Source organism: Zychaea mexicana (assembly GCF_025766255.1).
Source record: "Zychaea mexicana strain RSA 1403 chromosome Unknown BDB00scaffold_2, whole genome shotgun sequence".
Classification (NCBI taxonomy): Eukaryota; Fungi; Mucoromycota; class Mucoromycetes; order Mucorales; family Lichtheimiaceae; genus Zychaea; species Zychaea mexicana.
In genome coordinates this window covers 470,699-492,344 of record NW_026516665.1, presented here as the reverse complement: position 1 = coordinate 492,344, position 21,646 = coordinate 470,699, and the positions used below count along the sequence as shown (strand labels likewise).

Below are 21,646 nucleotides of genomic sequence, written 5' to 3'. Positions count from 1 at the left end.
TTATAATCTATTGCTTAATGATGAGCTTTTGCACTTATCATCCTCTATGTACCACCAATATGCTATACTCGTCTGTACTACGACCTGATTTGTCTATATGCATGGGCATCTGTTGTCGTCAAATAATGCGAAAGGGTTTGCCACAAAGAAGGATGTCCCATGAGGCAGAAAATACGTAATGCTCTAGTCAGGAAATCCGAATACCCTTTGTATGTGAGCAGATCGTCAAACTATATTGCTGACATAAGCTTTCCCTCAACATATAACTACACCAATATTAACAACGTTTTCCCGATATCTTTTGACCTGATTGATAAGAGCAAAAAAGAAAATAGCCATACCCCTTTCTTTTCCTAATTCTGTAACAGGGACCATCTCAAACTTAGCAATGTCAGACGCAGCATTTTTCTATGGTACCTTAATGTCGCCTGAAGTTCGCAGTCGAGGTATGTTCGTTGCCCTGACAGGAAAGCAAAATCCCTTGTTCCTATAGTAAAGGCTGAATCGTCAAAAACTATCAAAAAATAGTGCTATGTGGTTTGATCGCTACATCGGAATCAAGAATAGCCAAGCTTGAAACTTTGCAACTGCGCCCTGCCATACTAAAGGTAAAACAGCACTTTGAATTCGCCACAAAAAGGAACAGTGTTTCCAGAGAACATAAGAGGGATCTTTGTGCTAAAATTGAAGAACCCGGGCAGGGCCATAAACGTCATGCCCTGAAAAACTTGGAGTATCCAGGCGTGGTTTATACCGGTCGTGATGAGGATCAAGTAAGGGGAATACTATGCGAGGGACTCAATCCGCAAGATGTCAAGCGTCTTGATGCATTTGAAGGCGATGTAAGTTGTAACCATAGATATAGGAAGAATGGTGCCCCAACTACCCCAATCTTTTTTTTTGTTCGTGCCTCTGGGCTGCGCTAGAAACTGACTATGCAGAAAAGGAATATAAGCGGTGCACGGTGGAGGTGACACCAACGCGGTCGGATGGTCAAGCGGAAGCATTTGTAAACACGCAAGTGTACATTTGGATCGAAGGAGATGAGCATTTAGAGCCCCACGACTGGCAGCTTGAAGGATTTGTCAATGAGCGGCAAGCGGTATGGCTTCAGGACCGCTGTGAATTCAAAATGGTCGATGAGCTTGATACTGCAGAGCAACAGCAGAAGATGTCATCGTCATAAATTTGGGATGCGCGCCAACAATATTCACATGATCCTGTTGAAGACCCTACCTTGTTTCGAATTACCCAAAGCACATCCCATTTTTACTCCATCCCTCTTTATTTTTGGTTGTATACTTTCCTTTTGTCAATTATTATTCCTTCTCCATAAATTACAACAATGGAGCCTGAATCATCTCGTAATACGCGTGAAGACAATTCCGTACGTTCTACAAAATAAAATTTTCTTTCTCGCCTCGAGATTCAAAATGCTCACTGTTTTTTTGTGTGGTAAACCTGCATACACAGGACAATTTCCAGGTAGTGCCTTCAACACCCAGCTACAGTGATACTGAAGAGCAGTTACTTAGCGGTGCCGGTGACCGGGACGAAGACGATCTCAGCCCTACAAGTCAGGAACTAGTCAAAGGCAGTGGCGAACTGGAAGAGCCTCCACCGGTGGAATGGAGTCCTGCCGTGAAAATGGTCGCTAGTGGTGTCAAAAGAATAGCAACGCCGGTATTACGGGTGGTTTTTGCGCCTCGAGCTCAGCGAACGTTCATTAAAGGAACAGCTATTGTGATTGTGCTGCTGTGGATCTTGCTTACCAGTATCGCTGCCTACATGACTTTTTATCGACAATACATCCCTAAAACATCCCATACCGAACCCATTTACTTCCAGTATCATCAACAACAAGAAGGTCCATTGGGTGTCGTTGACCTTGCCAAAAGTCAACCATATGCTGTAGGTCTCAAAATGGACAAAACATTGGGATGCTCCTCTTTTGAAAAACGATGTTACTCATTGACTCTGACAATTGTTATATTAGCCTTTACGTCATGAACAAGCATATGATGTATCCGTTACGCTTCATGTCCCTACATCAGATGTGAACTTTGATCTAGGTAAAATATAAATAATGTGGGAAGGACAAGGGCCCAAAGCACTCAATTTATTTATTAACATGTGATGATGGTGATTATTTAAATAGGCAATTTCATGATCAAGACTTGGTTGCAGACTGGAGATGGTACAAGTGTTGTTCATTCAAGCCGTCCGGTAAATTTGTAAATTTGATCAGCATGGTTTAATTCCTGCATACATGTATAGATATGGAAAAATGCAAAAGATGGACGAGGCTAAAACTGAGTAAATAATAGGCTATTCTTCGTTATCAGTCGAAAACACAGCGCATGTTGCATGTCTTGGCCAAGGCTCTGCCCTTGCTCGTTGGTTTGACCGAAGAAAGCCAAGTTATCACCGTGCCATTAATTAAAGGATATGTCGAGGACAAGGCAGGTGTTATTTTAGCTCACAAACTGAAAGCGAAGGATCTAAATGTCGGGTTGGTACTCATGTCAAGGAAAGACAACTTACATTTTATATCCACTAGGCCAAACATGTAACACAAGCCATCATTTCAATCTCTACCCATCAGCTACAACTGTATGATGCAAATATCCACGTCGTTGCTGACTTTAGAGGATTAAGGTAAATGTTTGGTAGAGAAGAAACAAAATGTGGGGGAAGGAAGATAAAGAACGTCCTTACTCGCCATACACGTTATGCAAACAATGAGTGCGTAAAGAATAATTGGAATCTCCTAACAGAGAAGATGACTATTCTTTTTCCCCTTGATCAATACAGATACTACATGTATCATCGTCGTTTCATTACAGCACTTGGATTCATTGTCATGTTCATCCTTATTGAAATGATCTGTGCTGCAATTGCCTGGAAGTTCTTTGGCCAAAACTTATGGAACAAGATTCATGCCGTATTCGAACAGATGGAGTTGGAAGAGCAGCAGCGACGAGAGCAAGAAGAGCTGGATATTCCTGAGGGAGAAGACGAGTATCGTGAGGATCGGGATGAGGAAGATGGCGCCGATTACCGTCGACACCATGAAGAAACACCCCTAGCTGGCCAAGCTTCTTCCAATCCTGTGGATCCAGATGTTCCTCCTCGTCAACATTAGCTAAACGCTAAATGAGATAAAAGATACATACATACTACGCCTTCGTCTTCGCTAACAAACTATCTTCCCATTTACAACACCACTCGCAACAAACATTGACATTCACTATCCCAAGTCATAGCTTCTATTAATATATTTCACCATACCCGACCTCTATCATTATATCCATCAGCTTCCGCCTTTTTCCTTGCTATCATGAAAATATGTAATATATATTACAGAACACAGTAGGCATATGATTGCTATATGTCACTGTATTTGCCTATTATCACCGGATTCGACATCTTGGCAATCCTCTTGCTTTATGTTACCTTCTGCAATGGCCATGCGGCTATTTAATAGTAGATTACGAGTGAACTCAGCAAGTTCCACTTTCTGCATTCGCTTATTCCCTTGGCGCGAAAACACGCTATAATCCTTAAGTAGTTCTTTATTACTTTTCAAAACTAAATGGACCACAAAACACTCGTCGTCGATAACGGTACGGGGGTATGTGCTATCTCTAAGAAAACTATATGCGTTTTATAAAATGCCATCATTATGCTACGCTGTTACAGTGTAGGCTTTGGAAAGAATTCCTCCATCTTATTTAAGCACACATACATTAACACTTTTCCCGAAACCATCATGATGGTTCACTATTTGAACACAGTTCGTGAAATGCGGTTATGCCGGATCGAATTTCCCGGAACATACATTTCCTAGTGTAGTCGGACGACCCATCTTGCGAGCCGAAGAACGAGTAGGCGATCTCCAGGTCAATGACATTATGATTGGTGAAGAAGCAGCAACACTCCGCAATATCTTGCAAATGTCATATCCCATGGAGAACGGCATCATTCGCAACTGGGAGGATATGCGCCACTTGTGGAATTACACGTTTTTTGACAAGCTCAAGGTCAACCCACAAGACTCAAAGATTTTGCTGACAGAGGCTCCTTTGAACCCACGAGCAAACCGTGAGACCATGGCACAAATCATGTTTGAAGAATATGGTTTCCAGGGCTTGTATGTTGCTATCCAGGCAGTTTTGACCCTGTTTGCTCAAGGTAATAAGAAAAAGATATTACACATGTACGCTATACAGAAAGTTTATTTTACGATAACAGTTATACTAAAAAATGTATTGACGCTTTTCAATAGGTCTCATGTCTGGTGTGGTTGTGGATTCTGGTGATGGTGTTACGCATATTGTAAGTTTTACATGTATATATAATAATTGCACGAATATAGTGATGGACTTGGAATTTTATAATATTACTAGGTTCCCGTTTACCAAGGTTACGCACCGGCCAACTTGACGCGTCGTTTGGATGTTGCTGGTCGCCATGTTACAAGACATCTCATCGACTTATTGTTGCGACGTGGTTACGCCTTTAACCGAACTGCTGATTTTGAAACCATCCGACAGGTCAAGGAAAAGCTTTGCTATGTCAGGTAAGGAAAAGAGAAAGAGAATGAGAGAGAGACGAATGACAAAATATACTTACATAGGGCATGTATTATATAGCTATGATCTTCAATTGGACCAAAAGCTCGGCAACGAGACTACAACTTTGGTAGAGAGCTATGAGGTATAGTGAGATACTGCTACAGAAAAAATATATACATGAGTATCCAAAATCAAAGTCGTCTAAAAATGTTCTTTTGTTTTCCTTTGTAAAAGCTTCCAGATGGCCGAGTAATCAAGGTCGGTTCTGAACGATTTGAAGCTCCTGAGTGTTTGTTCCAGCCCAATTTGGTTGATGTAGAAGGAAAGGGCATGGCAGGTAAGAATCAGGAACTTTTTTTCTCTGAGAGAATCATGCATTAGATGTATATAGAGTATGACCAGTTGATGAGCTTGCTTTTTTTAGAGCTTTTGTTCGACACAATCAATTCGGCCGACATTGATATCCGATCTGAATTATATAAGCATATCGTCTTGTCTGGTGGCTCTACCATGTACCCTGGTCTTCCTAGTCGCTTAGAGAAGGAAATGAAGCAATTATACCTGGTCAACGTTCTCAATGGAGACCCAAGCCGATTGAGTGTAAGCAGCTTTAATGATATCAAGACCAGAAAGAGAAAATGAAAAAAAGGATTTACTCACCACTTTAACTTTAACCCAAATAGAAATTCAAGATTCGTATAGAAGATCCTCCCAGACGTCGACACATGTGAGTTTTGCACATATATGTTTTGAGAATGTTGATAAATTCGTGTTGGTATATTTATATATGTGAACTAAACACGCTTTTAATCTACTGATAGGGTGTACCTTGGTGGTGCTGTCCTCGCAGATATCATGAAGAACAAAGATTCATGGTGGGTGACCAAGCAGGAATGGGACGAAATGGGTCCTCGCGCATTAGAAAAGATGGGTGTTCTTGGCTCCACCGCTTAAACAAAACAAGAAAAGACAATCAAACACAAAACATGAATAATAAAGAAGCTGGATATAAAAATAGTCAATTGCAATGTATACTCTTTTCAAAGTTTACATAATACCATACGTTATATTTGCTACACCTATTACTTTGTACATCTTTGAGCATAGACAGCTATCTATTATCAAAAAACAAAAACCAATCGTATTTCTTTTTAGGCTATCACATGATGAATACATATGCTTTCGTTTTCCGGTATGTCAAAAGAAAATAACCAGTAATTGTTGTAGCACTTATGCAAATGTCAATACAAGCTGCTTTGATATTACTCTACGCGAGTATCGTTATTTGATGCACTGGGTCTGGGGGAGCTCGCATTAAAGTTACTGTACATACTGTAGTCAACTTTTATGTATCATGCTACAAAAAGCGTTTTGTGATTCACATTGGTACAGTATTGAGGCTTCGAATAAGGCTGCTGTTTTCACAAGCGCAAATTTCATAACTAATGCATTGTACATACTGTATGTAATGATGTAAGTGTGTGCGAGCGTGCGTTAGATACAAAGTATCAATCGTGTTATCTTTTTGCAGTTACTGTTATCTGGAGCATGGTAAATGGTGTGAATGGTTTTTTAAGAAAAAGAAAAATTAAGAGTGGCATTCGAAGTATAGTTAAATAGTAAGAGAGAAAGTATATAGCACATACAAGCGTGTATACATTATCATCACAGTGTTGGTTGGTTGCAGGTGTTAATAAAGAGGAAGGCACATTATTATCGGAAGATGGTGATGAGTTTTGGGTAGTATAAAAGGAACTAAGGGTATGTAGTACGCAGATGATAAAAATATTAGAGAAACAGACAAACGAGAAAAAAGATCTACAGAGATGATATGAAATGTCAAAGGAATGGGATTTGGGAGTGAGGATGAAGAAGAAGAACAAAAGGAGGGCCTAGACCTCGAATTCAGAGTCAGAGTCACCTTCGTGGTACAACGTTACTATCATAAGCAAAGAAACCGAAAACACAAATCAATTGGTGAATGGGAACGGAAACAAGAAACGATGATAGTCAGAAACTAGTGAAGGAAACTTACTGGAATGGAACTTTTCAAAGAGGTTAGTAGCATTTGTCACCACTCTATCAGATTCGAGATCTAAACTAAGACTCTCTGGCGGCATTTTTCTAAAATTAATGGCATCAATGCCGTTTGGTTTCTGTACGTGTGGTACAATAGGCGGTACGCTATGTCGAAGCAAGGCAAAGTTGACCGATTTGAAAAAGGGATGTGATTTCACGTCGGCCGCGCCGGCGCGGCAGCCAAGACGTCGATGTTCGTTCTTGTGCAACAATTTGCGTATGATACTCTTGCAGCTACTCGATAAAGTGTTTCTAGTATAGGGCGCAGGCTGCTCTGGGAAACTAACGTCACTGTGAAGTACTTTGCTGAAGGTCTCATTACGGTTGGAACCCTTGAATGGTGTGACACCGTACTATGATAAAGGTAGTAATTGAACATTAATCGATAATGAAACGAGAGTAGGTTCTCTTTACTATCCGCTTTTGAAATATATGTAAGCTTACCAGCATTTCGTACACTAATATACCTAATGTCCACCAATCGACGGCACTGGTATGGCCACTGCCCTGAATGACTTCAGGTGCAATGTATTCTGTTTTCATGGTTGCAAAAATAAATTAAAATGATGTACACACTATTACATTGGTACGTGACACAACAGGTCATTGCTACTCTATCCATGCTTCTTACCTTCTGTGCCAACAAAACTGTTTGTCCGCAAGCTGTTGACGCAGCTCTTTGTGTCGATGGATGGTGGCTGCAGTAAAGAAAATAAACCTAGTGTCAATTCTGACACACTTTATAGTATGTCACTTAGTAGCATAATCAACCAGGAAACTTACAAGATTTGGAGACGACGATTTAACTACGCCAGGGTTCCCAGGCGGACTTGTACCTTTGCTCAGATCAAAATCTGTAAGCATAATATGACCGCTTTGATGGAGCAATATGTCTAACACAAGTAAGAGTGTTCATGGTAAGGATCTCCGCTTCTACTTATTTTTTGCGTGTCCCGAGTCTGAAATCTTAGTTTCCACTTACTTTCCGGCTTAAGATCACGATAGATATGACCTTGTAAATGAAGATATTCTAGAGCAGCTGTCACCTCTGCCGCATAAAATCGCGCACCATTCTCGTCGAGGCATTTCCCAGGGCGCAGCTGCAGTGCTGTTTTATTTATGTTATTGTTTTTGTTTTGATAACAAAGCACAATGGAGCGGTTCAGTTATCACGAAAGGCTCATTTTTTGTGTCGTTCAACACCACAAACTTCGTCATTATCCTACCTCGAAAGAACTCGCCGCCCATACAATAGTCCATGACAAAATACAGGAAGTCTTGGCTTTGAAAGGAATGATACAGGGTAACAATGAATGGATGGTTGGATGTAGCCAAGATCTCCTGCTCTGCCAAGGCGCGTTTGATCTTGTTACGCTTGATCATCTCACGTTTCGAAAGCACTATAAAGCAGTTGCATAACGCCCATCAATACGAGAATCACATACCACACTCTTAGATTTCCATAGAGTTTACTTGAACTTATTGTTCTTCTCCATATTCCTCTTTCTATACCTTTCATGGCAAATAGCTTTTCTGTTCCTTTCTGTTTCACCATGTAAACCTTTCCAACATCGCCTTTGCCGAGCATACGCACTTTGACAAAGCTCGAAGGTCCAACTTCAACCTTTTTGACCTTGATACTGTTGGATGAGTAAGTGCGTCGAAAACCGCGACCTCGTCCTTGCAAAGAAGCCATTGACGAGCTAAACTTGTTATCGCCGTCAGCACCGCCCGCAACAACCTGCAAATGAAGTGAAGAAGGTGGGTGTTGCTTGTTGCTCGATTGCAATAGTTTATTAGCATTTGGTGCCGAGGCAACACGCCGAATAGCCTTATTTTTCGTGCCGAGGGATGACGAGAGCCATGAATTGCTCTTGAACCCCTTTTGTGGTCCAATAGTACCGTCGAGATCTTGGGGCACGGTGAATGAGGCCACTGGCGGTGGCGGTGATGTCGTAGGTGCGTGGGCGGTAGCATTATCTGTTGTTATCCCGCCACCAACGAATAACGATCGCAATCGCGAAGGCATGCTGTAAGATGGTGGTGGAGCTGGAATTTCCATTGGTACTTCGTCTTCCTCTTCGTCGTGTATTGGTGCTGTTGTAGTTGTTACGGTTGCGGGGGTATCAGTTTTTAGCGCAACCGTCATTTTATGTATGTAAAGAAGAAAGGAACAAAGAAACAAAGCAAAAAGTGGAGCTTAAAGGGGGAGAAAGAAGAAAAAAAAATGATAGACCGCAACCGAGCACACGTTGGTACAAGCTGTGGTATGATACTCTGGCGTCCTTTTTTTTTGTCACACAAAGTCGGACTAGTACACACATAGTTGTTGCACTTTAACTCTTGCCATCGCCTATGCCTTACGACAGTGCGTCTCTTGGCTGGGACATTCTTGCTCGAGACATATAAGGCAGGCAATGAGAGGCAAAAGCCTTGGGCAAAAAAAAGTTACGTTCTAGTAACTGACAATGTCATAAATACATTAAGCAACACATTATGAGCCGTCCATGTGTAATAACACACGCATGTCGATAAGCTTCCTGAGTGTATTGGCTATGTGAGCCAGTCTAGAGTAGCGTATGTTTTAGCTTCTTCTTATTCTTCCATTCGCAAAACTTACGATACCAGAATACTTAAAATGCAAAAAAAGGCGCACGACACCAGTAACTCATATGCGGATATGCGGATGCTCCAAAAGAAGTATGTATGCAGCTATGAGACAATTTTATGCTTTTGGTTGTGGTTTATATTTGTCCGCTTGCGTGACCAGAGTAGACAGGAATCTGAAGCACTTAGCAATGAAATGCATACTCAGCTACACTCCGTAGCGAACGACCCATATACTGTGTCCTTCACTTGCTTTGAAACGGATCTCCTCCAGAGTTTCTTTGAGATGAGTAGAAACAACTCAAAGATAAGAATGGTTTCACTTTTGCTATATATATATTTTGCAAACTCTTATTGCTGCTTGTGTCGAGACTTTATCAGCAGGGGACATCGGACACGTCTTCAAAAATTTGTGGAGCACACAAATAGCATCACTACTAATTGAAACATTCTCAGACTAACCAAATACGGTCTTAATTGTCTGATAAACTCCAACACTATGTACTGCTCATATTACATGGAATTTTTCGACGGCTGCTACGACTGTCAAAACGAGCATAATATATAACTGACAGATATCGAGGAGGCAAGTCAGAGAATTTCTAGTCGTGTAGTTAGTAATGGTGTGGTTATCACAGAGCAATCTGTGTACTCTTAGAACACCTCGCGCTTTGTAAGTGTTTGGCAGGAAGTAGAATATACTGTCACCCTTATATATCACTATTTTCTTGACAGTAACATTGCCAGTTACTATCATATCGCGTTATGTTGCAGGTGACGCCGGCATATGGACGTGGAATTACTGCTATACGATAAATACACCTCGGGAAGTGATATCAAATAGCACCATATAGATCGTTATTAGAATCCGCTGTGGACACTTCACCAGCTCGTTTTTGTTCATCTACATAGTGAGCTATGTAGAATGAGATATCAATTAAGTTGCGTGCGTGATGGTCATGTCTGTCCTACAAATCGCTCATGTCCAAGTTCCTACCTCACTTGCAGCTTTTGCCAATCCAACCAAGCAATCAGTGGACTTTTTTTTCGCACTATGGTTTGATGGCAATTTCATTATCACAAGCAGAGCAAGATCTTGCGTCCCCTTTGTGCATACTTGTTACCAGAAGTCTTACGGATGCTTGGATACTCATAAATGCTCACGGTTGGATGCTGATGTAGATGTTGAAAAGGGATACAGTACTCATGCTGCCTGCTGAATACGAGAACCTTTACAAAAATCAGGTACCAAAGCCTACCCTTTTGCCCTGTTCCTTCCATTTCGGAGTTTCGTGCGGAAGCTGCCCTCAGAGAGACAGTAAGCGTGTGTGTGGTCTCTCTTTACATTCCTCCTCACTTTAGGCCATCGACCATGTGGTTCAATGGACCTGTTACAGAAGCCGTATCTCTTGTGAATACTAAGAATTGCGTGTTTGTTGTCTATATATTTGGTAATTTCAAAGTCATGTTTCTTTTTCTTCAATTGTTAATCGCTCTGCTGGTTGAAAAAGGGTTGGCCTCTTATTGTTCCAGAAGCATAACTGAACCAAAAATATCATATGCATAGATGATTCCACGAATAGTCAGCAGCTTGATGCAGCACTAGAAAACGAGACGGTTCGTTTATATTCATTTCGGGAGTGCACCAAAAAAAGTCGAAGCAAGAAAGAGAGTAGGAGTGGACAGTCTTTCGCAGGGGGAGGGAGCAAGTGGTTACGTGTCAATATGCTCATCGATGAGATAATGATCAGGTTGTGCAAAAGATAACATCGGACGCAGTGGCGCTGAAAATGCACAAGGATTCAGAAAATGCAAAATTATTTCAGCAGCTATGTAAGCATATATCCTTCTTTCTCGATAGCGATTCATGCGGAGCTCGAGATTATTTCAATGCGGGGGAAGACTAACAATGTTACGATCAAACCATATCAGATCCGATGCCGCATATCCCTATCTTGTACTTTATAAGGTTGGTTTATATGAAATAGGATAAATCAAAGATAGGATTATACTAACTGGAGTATAACATCAACAACATCAGACAGGGCACGATTAAAGAGTTTGGAACGCAAGATTCCAGTGCAGAAGAAATTATTGCCAAGATTGACCAGGCCGCTCAAGTAGTAGCAGCACCATCTTCAGCAACTTCATCGCCCGTTCATCCTGCTCCACAGCCAGCCACATTTAACTCACCAATCCCGCAGCAACATTTCGTTGCTACCTCGTCTTCATCCACTAGTAACAATCCTTCCTCTGCCACTACTACGAACGATCCTGTAAATGCTGCATCGTCTTCGCCAGATGCTTTAGCGAAAAAAGAAAAGTAATGCCATAGATAAAGGGTTTATGTGTCCCATTTGGTGAGTGTAAGCTATCAAGGCCACTGACGATCCTCTTGATGCACGCATGTAGACTTCGAGAGCAAATGGAAGAAGCAAGAAAAAAGCGCGAAGAAAAGGAAAAACAGGTAGAAACAACATGCGAAATAGCAACGTTCACATCTATTGGGTTGATAGAAATAATATAGGTCCACTCTTAAGACTGATCGTTTGTTTTGTCGTTAATATGAATACTATAGGATGCTCGCGAACGCGAAATGAAACGACGCGAGGATGGAAAAGTGATGCAGCAAACAAAACAACAAATGGAGGATCAGCGAAACAAACAGCATTTCGCAAAGATCAAGAAAGAAAAGAAAGAGGAGGAGGAGCATCGCCGAAAGATTAAAGAGCAAATTGCCCGAGATAGAGCCGAACAAATTGCCGCGAGACAGGCTGCTGCAAAGAAACGTCAATCAGAGAGTTCGCCTACCACTTCTCCGCCAGTGGGAGAACGGAAAAGGTTTGTGCTGTTAGGGGAAAGTGTTTCATTTGTATTGAAAGAAATTAAAAGCGTCATTGATCTATGACTAAAATAATCATTAGTGCCAGCGGACAACAGTATGATGCAAGCAGCATCAGTATTCGGCAATTGGATGGATCATCACTACGAAACAAGTTTCAAGGTAGGCTTTTCTCAAAGCTAGCGACAACACATTTCTCTTTAAAGCGGTATCTAACATTTGACATAAACTTTGCTGAATCGATTTAGCAACCGATACATTGGCTGCTGTAAAAGATTGGATTGATCAGGTACAATAGCAATGATACAGAGTAGTTTTGGACTGAAAAAGTTAATAATCGCATTTATGTGCATATATAGAACCGTACCGATGGTGATCAACCGTACAAACTCCTAGCACAATTTCCAACGCGTCAATTCAGTATTGGAGATGAACAAAAATCGCTTCGTGAACTTGACCTATGTCCGAGTGCTACCATCATCATGAAAGGCATTAAAAACGTTAGTCATGCATATGGTGGAGCTGGCGGTAATAGTGGCTCATACTTTGATCATGTATATTCTGCGGGAGGCATGCTATATAATGCTGCGAGCGCGGTGGGATCTACAATGTCGGGGGTGATGTACTCGTTATTCCCAGCAGAACAGGCAACATCTTCTGGTGCAGATCCGACAACACCTGCTGTAGGCGCATATCCTGGTGCATCGGCGGCTTCTGCTACTCCTACAACATCATCCTCTGCTACTTACGGTGGACAACGACTCGGCGGTGGCTCACCACGACCTGGACCGAGGTAAATCATCAAGGACGGAAGATCGGGAGCCGTATATAGCGTAAACGTCTAATCTTTTAAGCGCATTAGATCAAACGGAAGCAACGTAAACACGCTTCGAACAAGTGAATTTGACGATGATGACGATGGTCGGACGTATAATGGAAATTCTCTGAATCAGGAGTAAGAAATAAAAAGGTGACACGGTTGGTTGTTGCTGCTGCTACCTTTTATCACTTCTTCTTTACGTTCTTTTAGTCGTTTGTATATTTGCGCTTCCTCCCTCTCTTAAACCCTATATTAATAAAAAACGCAACTGTACAATATGAATTGTGGCGATGTTACCGTAATTTGTCAAGTCAAAAGAATGTGCATATCATATATTTTGATAAGCAGACGATACACATACACATAGCACAGGCGAAAGTAACACGCGTCATCAGGATATTATCTTAAGTTTGAGTTTAATTAAGTGTGATGAAAGTTTCCTTCGTTCTCATGTAGTTATCTAAGAAGTCGAATACTTGTTTGATCTGGAGCCCTACTGAAGCATTCCAGGAGACAATGAATGGTGAGGAGTTGAGCAAGCTTGACGCTTGGTGTAAGATTGGCATACTGTTGTACAAGGCAACGACTAAAAAGGGCAAGCCTTGAATTGTTCGCCCATAAACCTCAAATTTTATTGGTCAGATATTGGGCTAGTAATAAATACCACTTGGACTGCTATTCTCTGATTTTAAGTTGTCACTTTTGTATCTTTACTATGGAGGATTATCTTACCACTACCTTTATCACTCGCCCAGAAAATGATGATGCGCCTGCAACATTATTTATTTCGAGATCAGAATATCGTAACTGGATCGAAGCTCAAGAGACGCAATACAACTGCAAGTTTTACAATAAAACGAAAACTGAACGTGGACGCAAAGAGAAGAACGAAGAGTATCTTCATAATGGATACACACCTCCTCCACCCGGTCAAAAGCGCAGCAGAGGAAGAGAAGCATTCTACTTCAATGAAGTAAACCTTTCAATAAAATTTATTATAAACATATAAAAACATTTGTTTGATACTTATTGAATGACTTCTACTTCTGCTTTCTGTATAATCCATCTCTGATAGTACTACACGTGCCAACGGGCTGGTTCTCCTCGTGGAAAGAATTCATTTTGTTACACTTGCAATTCATTCAAGAGCAAGTGGAGAAAAGTCTTACCTGGAGAAATATCAAACACATGCTTCGTCTCGAAAGATGTTCTTGAAAAAATCTTGGATGACGAAGCATATGATAACATACCTCAATCCATTCGAGTCAATTATCACCATGTCTATTATGCAATGAAAGTGCATCTTTGACGTCAATCCCAACTTGATCCTTCGATGGCAATCAGTCTTGGTAAATGGGGTGACAAAATAGAACAAGAGAAAGGACACTTTACTTCGAAAAATCTTGAAAGATATGAAGAGGGAATGTTCTTTTTCGCATTCGTGTCACAATGGCAGTTAAGGTACAACAATTGATCCAAATGGAGATACATTATACACATACCTAATCATATATATATTCCTTGTTATATAGCAATTGAAAGAGGACGGAAACCTTGTTTGTCTTGATTCAACCCACAAGACTTGTGTGGATGGTGCCAATCATGACTGTTATCTTTATACACTTGTAGCAAGATGCAGGACTACTGGAAAGGGCAAGCCATTGGCGTGGATGATCACAAATTCACAAGCTCAATAAATTATCATGTATTGGCTTCAAAGGCTGAAGGATGAGCATGAATATATACCATCCCGTGTTATGATCGACGATTCTGATACAAAAATTATTGCTATTAATAAGGCGTATAACTATGTAAATGATGATCCGTTCACTAACACATTTACTGACAAAGTGAAGATACTTTCTGCCACTGGCATGTCCTTAGAGCATGGAAGAAGAACATTCTTTCCAAACTCACCGCAAAACCGTCCACTCCATCGAAGACTCTGAAGGAGAAGAAAGACATGCGTGAACATGCACTTTTCCTAATGATGAATATGATGAAAGCTGAGGTACCAACGGATTTCGATCTTGAACATGAACGATTCGAAACTTGGTCTATTGATAGTGAAAATGAATGGGAAAGTGCTCGTTTGTATTTGTACTTTGAGAGGGAGTTTCTTCCTAAACGTGAAAAATGGAGCCAAGCATGGCGCAGTGTAAGTTTTTGCTTCATTTTATTTTTTCATGTCATTTTTCGACGAATTATGTCACTTATTACGAATATAAAAGCACCATCATCACATAAACACAAACAACTACATAGAGAGCTGGCACCGTCATCTCAAAAAAGTTTACCTACCAAGCTTGCGAAGACAACGTGCTGACGTGCTTGTCTATATCCTTTGGAGCCATGTTCTTCCAGATATAATACAAGATCATGTTTGTACGGTAGCCAACTTTAGGCTTCGTACAATGAACAAGGCAGAAAGAATGAGACTTGCAAGAGTCAATGAATTGAACGGTAAGTATCTCTTTTGCCGTTTGATTTAATATTATCTCATATATACTTATATACAAACCTTTTTATGCAAAGCATAGATGAAGAAGCCGCTGCCAAAATTGTTGGTCAAGAAGGGGACGTTTACAAAGTACTTTCTTTCACTGACCCTGAAGAAAGTACTACATATGATGTTTCGGTCAATATTGACGAAGATTTCGATCACTAGACAAGCGCTTCACCATGCAAGCATATGTATTTGGTATGTAATTACATGAAATACTTGAGCGAGTATTAACCTTTCCTTATAAAAAGGTCAGTCGTGTCCTTGGAATCAGTTTGATCCGTCCACCATCACCAACGACATATCATCGTCTCAACAAGAGCAACAGCAAATACAACAATCACAACATAGCATCATGGAAACTGATGAAGCTGCTTCAACAGTATCTAAAAATCTTTTTGAAGAAGCTATGGATAGGTAAAATATATAAGAATAAATCATCAGATTAATAATAGTACTTAAAATGATGCTTATGTTTTGGTAGATTTGTTGATTCTTTTGAACGACTAAAGATTCAAGTTGAAAAAACAAAAACAACAAAACGCGTAGCTGTTCCTGTTCTTGGTCGACCTGCTACAATGTTTCACGATGAAACAAACGAATTAAAAAGCTGGAACAGCTCGACAACAACTGGTCATCAAAACATCAGCCTCGCTATTTAAAAAAATATTTTAATTATTAAACATTATTATCAAGATGTTAGATGTGTGGAATTGTCGTCAAGGTTTTTGTTTTGGTGAAATATGTGAGAGACAGAACACAAAGATTTTGTTGGATTTCAATGGGGTTGATTGGTTGCTGAGTAATAATTAGCAGCAGCCAATGGGAACTGAGGTTTATGGACGAACAATTCAAGGACCCACAAGGGCCTTGAATAAACTTTCCCTGATCTCCCATTAACGCGCATAAAGCTGATGTTATAACTAAGCTTCGATTGCTATGTGTGTAGCATACATATTGAGTTTGAAGTCGAATAGCTGGGCACCCACACCCGAGAAAGCGAGAGGGAGAGAGCGCATCTTTGTTTTTGTTTGGTTGATTAATGGAGTGTGAGAACAACACAACCTAATTGGGGGGGGGGGGAAGGGGAAAGAGAGGCAGCAGTGATGTCAAGTAATATGCTGCTGTTTATTTTACGTACAGAATTGAAGCACGCGGGTGTTCATACTGCGATGATGTGCTCTCTTTGTTTTGCGGGTTCCACAAGGACATTTGCTGCGCCAAATGCTTTTTTCTCTTTGTCGCGAAGCGTGTCGTTTGTTAAACTGGAAACACTTGAATCAAAGTGGTAGTGCTAGGTCGTGTTTTGTTGCTCATGGTCAATGTTGTAGAGCCAAAAGACGGACACGTTTCCTTTAAATCGCAATGAGGCGACGACAACGGTTAAAGAAGAACAAAACAAAAAAAAGAGACCAAGTTTGATTTGAAAAGGCGAACACATCATGCATTATAGTGAGATATCCTAATATTTTTTTGTCGATTGTCGATTGTTGCTTGGCAGTTTGCTGATTTGTGGTGCTGGTATTGAGGTAGAGAAAAGAAAAAGCAAATGGGGATAGTCATGTCATAATACAGGAAGGGGTCTGTGCTAGGTATTGTGTGGAAATGGTGAGGGAGAAGGAGAAGAGGGCCACATCCCAGCACCAGAACACCATTCCACGCAGTACCATCATCATCGTTGTCGTCGTTCACTAACATCGTTTAGGCCTTTCCTGCAGAGGCAGCGGTGGTGCTGGTGGCGGCAGCAGCCTTCTTCTTAGTGGCAGCGGCAGTGGACTTCTTGGTGGTTGCGGCCTTCTTCTTGGGGGCCTTAAGCTTGGACGCGGTCTTTTCCTTGGAGGGCTGCTTCTTTGCAATGGCAGCCTTGCGAGCAGCAGCAGTCTTCTTGGGCTTGGCGGTGGTGGCAGCAGCAGTCTTCTTCTTGGTGGCAGGCTTCTTCTCCTTCTTCTCAGCGCCAGCCTTGTCCTTCTTCTCCTTCTTTTCAACTGCCTTTTTTTCTGGCTTTGCGAGCTTGACTGTACCGGAGAGACCTAGCGGCAACAGCAGCATTTGAGAAACAACATGAAATTCAGTCGTTAGTTGTCCAGAACGCGAAAAGGCTGGTAGTAGCAGCAAAAGCAAGGCGAAAAGGCATTCGGCCCATAAAGGAAATCTGCAGAGGCTCCAATGTACACCAATCAACGTGTGGCAGCTGGCAAAAGGACTGGTTGGTCTGGTTCGCTGCTCGCCTCGTTCGCTCCTCGTTTTTTTTCCTCACTTTTCACTCCTTCCCACCTCCCCCGATAATTTTTCCCTTTCTCTTCTTTCTCTCTCTCTCGTTTTCCACACTCTCACACGCACGCACAAGCAGGCCAGCACAAAAAGGCCAATGAAGACTCACCCTTGGGAAGAGTGAAGGCACCCTTGGTGACACCACGCTTGATAGCAGCAGAGATCTGATTGTCAAAGTGGGGGCCAGCAGAGACCTTGTAGTTGGCGAGGATGTATTTCTTGATCGCAGGGCGAGAGCTGCCCTTTCGCTCCTTCAACGCGAGAATGGCAGCTAGCAAGCAATAAGAAGAGTGTCAGTTCCACCATTCACTGTCAGGCTTAAGGGGAGAAGGGCGAGTGGAAGGGCGAAAGAGAGAGAGTGTTTTTTACCTTTGATCATAACTTCGTACTGTTGATGACGAATGCGAATTTTTGTTGTTTATTAACGGTGAGATTTTTCATAAAAAGAAAAAAGACCAAAAACAAGGGACGCTGTGAAAGAGACGCATAGACTTACGGGAGGATGCTCAGACTTCTTGGTTGTCTTGGAGGTGGTGGTTTCGCCGGCCATGTTTAACAGTAGAGTTTCTTTGGAAAAGAGCAAGGAAAAGGGTTTGGGCAAAAGTAGTGAAAAAGTGAAAGAGGTGCGCGGTGGGGGAGATGCCCTATTCAAGCTTGCTTTAATTTTTTTTTACTCTACCTTTTTCGCGGAATCCAAATTCAAGCGCGCATCATTTTTTGAGTTCTTGCTTTTTTTTAAAAAAAAATAAAATAAGAAAAAGCTACTCGTTCTGATAACCACAGATTAGACCGAGGTTTGCCCGTACAACACGCGTATTAACGCGCAAACTATCATTACGTGGTCTTCTAGATCTAGTGCAATATCTGTTCGTCTCTCTATGTGGCGCTGCTATGAAATGGAAGGAGAGAAAAAAAAGAGAGGCAAGGAGAGGGCACGGAAAAGTGCGGGCGCGTATATACGTCCCGACGACTAGACCACGAGGTGCAGTCCGTTCGTTGGTCAAGTGAGTATATACACTCGAATAGCGTCCCTCATCATAGTCTGCACTTGTGAGTCGCTTAACATGGCCTGCAAGTCGTCTCTACTAGCGTACGAAGCCCTTATTCTTATCGTACTGGTAAACGACTTGAAACAAGTGAAAAAGACAAAGGATTTGATGTGTCGTCAGCCGAAAGGGAACTCACACGTATCCGCCCTCACTGGCCACACCTTGTAATAGTAGTAGTACTGGTGTTAGACATGGATCGAATCTGGCCGTTATTCCACTCTTGAAACAGCATAGCAGCTCATCGTTTTGTGTTCTTCTATGTTTACACGAATCGAACGATCATCATCGTCCCCATCGTAACCCCTTGAAGAAAAAGTGTCAGAATGAAAAACAAACCAGAAAAGAAGGGGCTTTGTTACATTGCTTGACTTCAACAATACCATCTTTTTGTTCTACCTGTATCCTCATGTTATATCAATGACAAGCATTATATGCTGATAGCAACATTGTTGGCTATGATTGCTACAACAAATTACACAAAGACAAAATTGGGGATCGGCAAAGGAGAAACGTATTACTGTCCCCTTTACTTCTTTCCTTTCGAGTCGTCGTCGTAGCCTTGTCGGATGAGTATATGTATACTACCCGTGAAGAAGAAGAGTGAAAAAATGGGAGACGGGGGGAGGTCGGGGGACTATACACACACATACTACTACTACTGCTGCTGCTGCTGCTGCTGCTACAATTGCGAGATAACAGAAAACACATGTCAGGTTCGGCAACCCTGTCTTTTAAATAAGTGCAGATCAATTGCCTCTACTACCCCGCCATCATCCAAAACGTACATTGTATACAAGCACCTCCTTTCTAGCTTGCCACGTCAGCTGTATGATATGAGATTTTAATTTTTGCTAACGTATGAAATGAAAGCAAGCGCCGTCATATTATTTCTTGCATGTTGTGTGCGTCATCGCAATACGGCAAAAGCTTCGGATCTATCGTTGTTTAACATGGTTGTCATGGGAAAAAAGAGCAAATCCTTCTGCAAACGTGATGCTCCTGCTGCCGAAGGAGGTGGTGACAATTTTATCCCGCATCTGCATAATCCTAAATGACGGCTATATAGAAGAGCTAACCAATGCTACATACAGTATTCACTTTTATGTAGATGATAGATCGTCGGCCACATACTGTACACGTGCCAATTGCTTGCTGTCATGCTACCTACACGGCGACAAAGAATAAGTTACATACAGAAGAACTATACTGCTAATTCCCAGTATGGTAGAGTAGCGAAATAAAAAAAACAGAAGGTGCGTATACCCTCTCCTAATCATACATGGTGAAAAGGGGTGCGTTAAATGATCAACAATATAATGCCGTGTCAAAAGGATATGTCTGCATCTTTATATTATCGGGTAATTACACGATGGATAAATTGATAGCTTAAAAGTGGGTGTTCAAATTGCGATGATGCCTATAACTGTATGCTTCTTTTTCTTATAACAAATCGGTGCCTTCTACGGATAAATCATATGTGCATACTTACATATTACAGAAATAATGAGATAGAAGAAGTCTGTGATATGTACATGCTACTGTTATGTTTCTTAAGCAGGAGTTTTACAACCTATATATGATAAGGATATATACTATATCTGTGCGTGTAGACGCAGCTTCTTCATTGACATTCTACACTTTGGATCATGCGCTGGCATCCAGTCCTCGCTGAAACCCCATGGAGCCATGTTGCTGCCATCAACCACCTGCACACCCTCTTAGCTAAATTTCCCTTCCTTCACCCTGATGTAAATATATGTTCAAGTAATAATTTTAGGGCGCCGAGTCCCTAAATTTATAATAAAACAAAAAAACAGACTCTCTACACTTGTGCGTAATCTACTGTATATATTTTTTGCTGTATGTACTCTTATGCACTAAAACAAGCGAATTAAGCGAATTAGTAGCAAGTGCATGTACTGAACCTGTACACCTTGGGCAATTTTTTATTGAGTACATGCCCTACGTTTAAGTATCCGTCGCATGGGGGAAGATAAAGGGTGGGGAGGGGGAACATTCTGCCACTTCTTACACTATTATACAGTATATGATATACTCATTAAGTACTAACCAGAACGTGTCTCCTATCATAAAGCCGTTGAAATTAATGAATATTCAAATTGCCTGGATGTTTATATATGAGAGTTCTATATGAAAAGTTGCTTAATGACGGCGCTGGAACTCGTTGCAATTGGTGAGGGCTGCAATTATATCCACCGGGGGGAAGGTTAAATAACGAAGATCTGCTGTGATTACAACATAATCACGCACCAGCGACTTGTATGGTTCAAGTTTGGTATCTATTATAAAAGGTCTTAGTTCTTGAAGAGGTAAATTGCACAGCACCCCTGTACGGAAGCGCATCAACAACAGCAGAGAACTACACATCACTCTTACAGAGTTATCCCTACACATAAATTTCTTTCGTATTAATTATTACCACGCAAGCCTGTCTTTGTCCCAAAAAGTTTTTTTTCCAGACATGGCGTCAGACCGCAAGCAAGTGATCATATCCTTATAGAGCGGAAGGTCTATAAGACTTCCACAATCAACTTTTCAGCGAATTGCACAGCAGCAGATGGATATGTAAAGGTGACGAGAATGGCGCGTACATAGATTCCAACAAATAGAATGTCGGTGATGGACCACTGCTACACAAGGGGTCCTAGCTTCAATTTTCCTTGAAAATATATATTAGGCAACAGGTGGTGGAGATGTGTATCAACAGCTGATAATACTTACTGATCAGCATAATCCATCGCTGTTCTATTTGTATGGCGATATCGTCGTGTCATGCATGTACATTTTAAAGCCGTGTAAACACAAGTCAATGACGCGAATGGATTGTCTTCTCCAAGCACATGTCTACCGTCATTTCGAAGGTGTATAAAGGAAATT

General features: G+C 41.4%; 6 protein-coding genes across 6 annotated transcripts; 3 read left to right on the top strand and 3 right to left on the bottom strand.

Moving 5' to 3' along the window:
• Positions 1-388: 388 nt before the first annotated feature.
• BDB00DRAFT_783345 (putative adipose-regulatory protein-domain-containing protein) lies at positions 389-3,145 on the top strand (the record flags this gene model as incomplete). Its single annotated transcript, XM_053120370.1, has 8 exons — positions 389-446; positions 529-842; positions 1,474-1,911; positions 1,997-2,072; positions 2,159-2,226; positions 2,328-2,516; positions 2,561-2,658; positions 2,815-3,145. 8 exons carry the CDS (start codon positions 389-391, stop codon positions 3,143-3,145), a joined length of 1,572 nt encoding a protein of 523 aa, XP_052985529.1.
• A 450-nt stretch (positions 3,146-3,595) lies between these two features.
• BDB00DRAFT_866745 (actin family) lies at positions 3,596-5,531 on the top strand (the record flags this gene model as incomplete). Its single annotated transcript, XM_053126257.1, has 9 exons — positions 3,596-3,634; positions 3,798-4,194; positions 4,289-4,338; positions 4,410-4,582; positions 4,656-4,719; positions 4,812-4,914; positions 5,002-5,177; positions 5,261-5,304; positions 5,399-5,531. 9 exons carry the CDS (start codon positions 3,596-3,598, stop codon positions 5,529-5,531), a joined length of 1,179 nt encoding a protein of 392 aa, XP_052985528.1.
• A 562-nt stretch (positions 5,532-6,093) lies between these two features.
• On the bottom strand, positions 6,094-8,883 carry BDB00DRAFT_796056 (kinase-like domain-containing protein). The gene is made up of 8 exons (XM_053121445.1): positions 8,169-8,883; positions 7,883-8,056; positions 7,639-7,764; positions 7,440-7,549; positions 7,288-7,354; positions 7,101-7,189; positions 6,613-7,009; positions 6,094-6,516 (listed from the first exon to the last, which is right to left on the bottom strand). Exons 1-8 carry the CDS (start codon positions 8,803-8,805, stop codon positions 6,470-6,472), a joined length of 1,647 nt encoding a protein of 548 aa, XP_052985527.1. The 5' UTR covers positions 8,806-8,883; the 3' UTR covers positions 6,094-6,469.
• A 1,713-nt stretch (positions 8,884-10,596) lies between these two features.
• Positions 10,597-13,207, top strand: BDB00DRAFT_796052 (uncharacterized protein). Its single transcript, XM_053121444.1, has 11 exons — positions 10,597-10,714; positions 10,831-10,880; positions 11,015-11,096; positions 11,196-11,232; positions 11,305-11,586; positions 11,676-11,730; positions 11,842-12,104; positions 12,188-12,267; positions 12,354-12,394; positions 12,465-12,898; positions 12,968-13,207. Exons 1-11 carry the CDS (start codon positions 10,636-10,638, stop codon positions 13,062-13,064), a joined length of 1,500 nt encoding a protein of 499 aa, XP_052985526.1. The 5' UTR covers positions 10,597-10,635; the 3' UTR covers positions 13,065-13,207.
• Positions 13,208-16,751: 3,544 nt separating this feature from the next.
• Positions 16,752-17,258, bottom strand: BDB00DRAFT_225772 (uncharacterized protein). Its single transcript, XM_053116542.1, has 2 exons — positions 17,060-17,258; positions 16,752-16,983 (listed from the first exon to the last, which is right to left on the bottom strand). The coding sequence occupies exons 1-2, from the start codon at positions 17,124-17,126 to the stop codon at positions 16,784-16,786; spliced, it is 267 nt and encodes an 88-aa protein (XP_052985525.1). The 5' UTR covers positions 17,127-17,258; the 3' UTR covers positions 16,752-16,783.
• A 359-nt stretch (positions 17,259-17,617) lies between these two features.
• BDB00DRAFT_225616 (linker histone H1 and H5 family-domain-containing protein) lies at positions 17,618-18,480 on the bottom strand. Its single transcript, XM_053116541.1, has 4 exons — positions 18,465-18,480; positions 18,196-18,266; positions 18,069-18,087; positions 17,618-17,970 (listed from the first exon to the last, which is right to left on the bottom strand). The coding sequence occupies exons 2-4, from the start codon at positions 18,247-18,249 to the stop codon at positions 17,759-17,761; spliced, it is 285 nt and encodes a 94-aa protein (XP_052985524.1). The 5' UTR covers positions 18,250-18,266; positions 18,465-18,480; the 3' UTR covers positions 17,618-17,758.
• Positions 18,481-21,646: the final 3,166 nt, after the last annotated feature.

Coding starts and splice junctions, on each gene's coding strand:
- BDB00DRAFT_225616 (XM_053116541.1), bottom strand. CDS start 18,249: ATGGCCGGCGAAACCACCACCTCCAAGACAACCAAGAAGTCTGAGCAT.
- BDB00DRAFT_796056 (XM_053121445.1), bottom strand. CDS start 8,805: ATGACGGTTGCGCTAAAAACTGATACCCCCGCAACCGTAACAACTACA. Junction 7,765..7,882: donor GGGCGGCGAGTTCTTTCGAG/GTAGGATAATGA, acceptor TAAATAAAACAG/CACTGCAGCTGCGCCCTGGG. Junction 7,355..7,439: donor AATCGTCGTCTCCAAATCTT/GTAAGTTTCCTG, acceptor TCTTTACTGCAG/CCACCATCCATCGACACAAA.
- BDB00DRAFT_796052 (XM_053121444.1), top strand. CDS start 10,636: ATGTGGTTCAATGGACCTGTTACAGAAGCCGTATCTCTTGTGAATACT. Junction 10,715..10,830: donor GTTTGTTGTCTATATATTTG/GTAATTTCAAAG, acceptor TCATATGCATAG/ATGATTCCACGAATAGTCAG. Junction 11,587..11,675: donor GCTTTAGCGAAAAAAGAAAA/GTAATGCCATAG, acceptor GCACGCATGTAG/ACTTCGAGAGCAAATGGAAG.
- BDB00DRAFT_225772 (XM_053116542.1), bottom strand. CDS start 17,126: ATGTTAGTGAACGACGACAACGATGATGATGGTACTGCGTGGAATGGT. Junction 16,984..17,059: donor TGTTCTGGTGCTGGGATGTG/GCCCTCTTCTCC, acceptor TGACATGACTAT/CCCCATTTGCTTTTTCTTTT.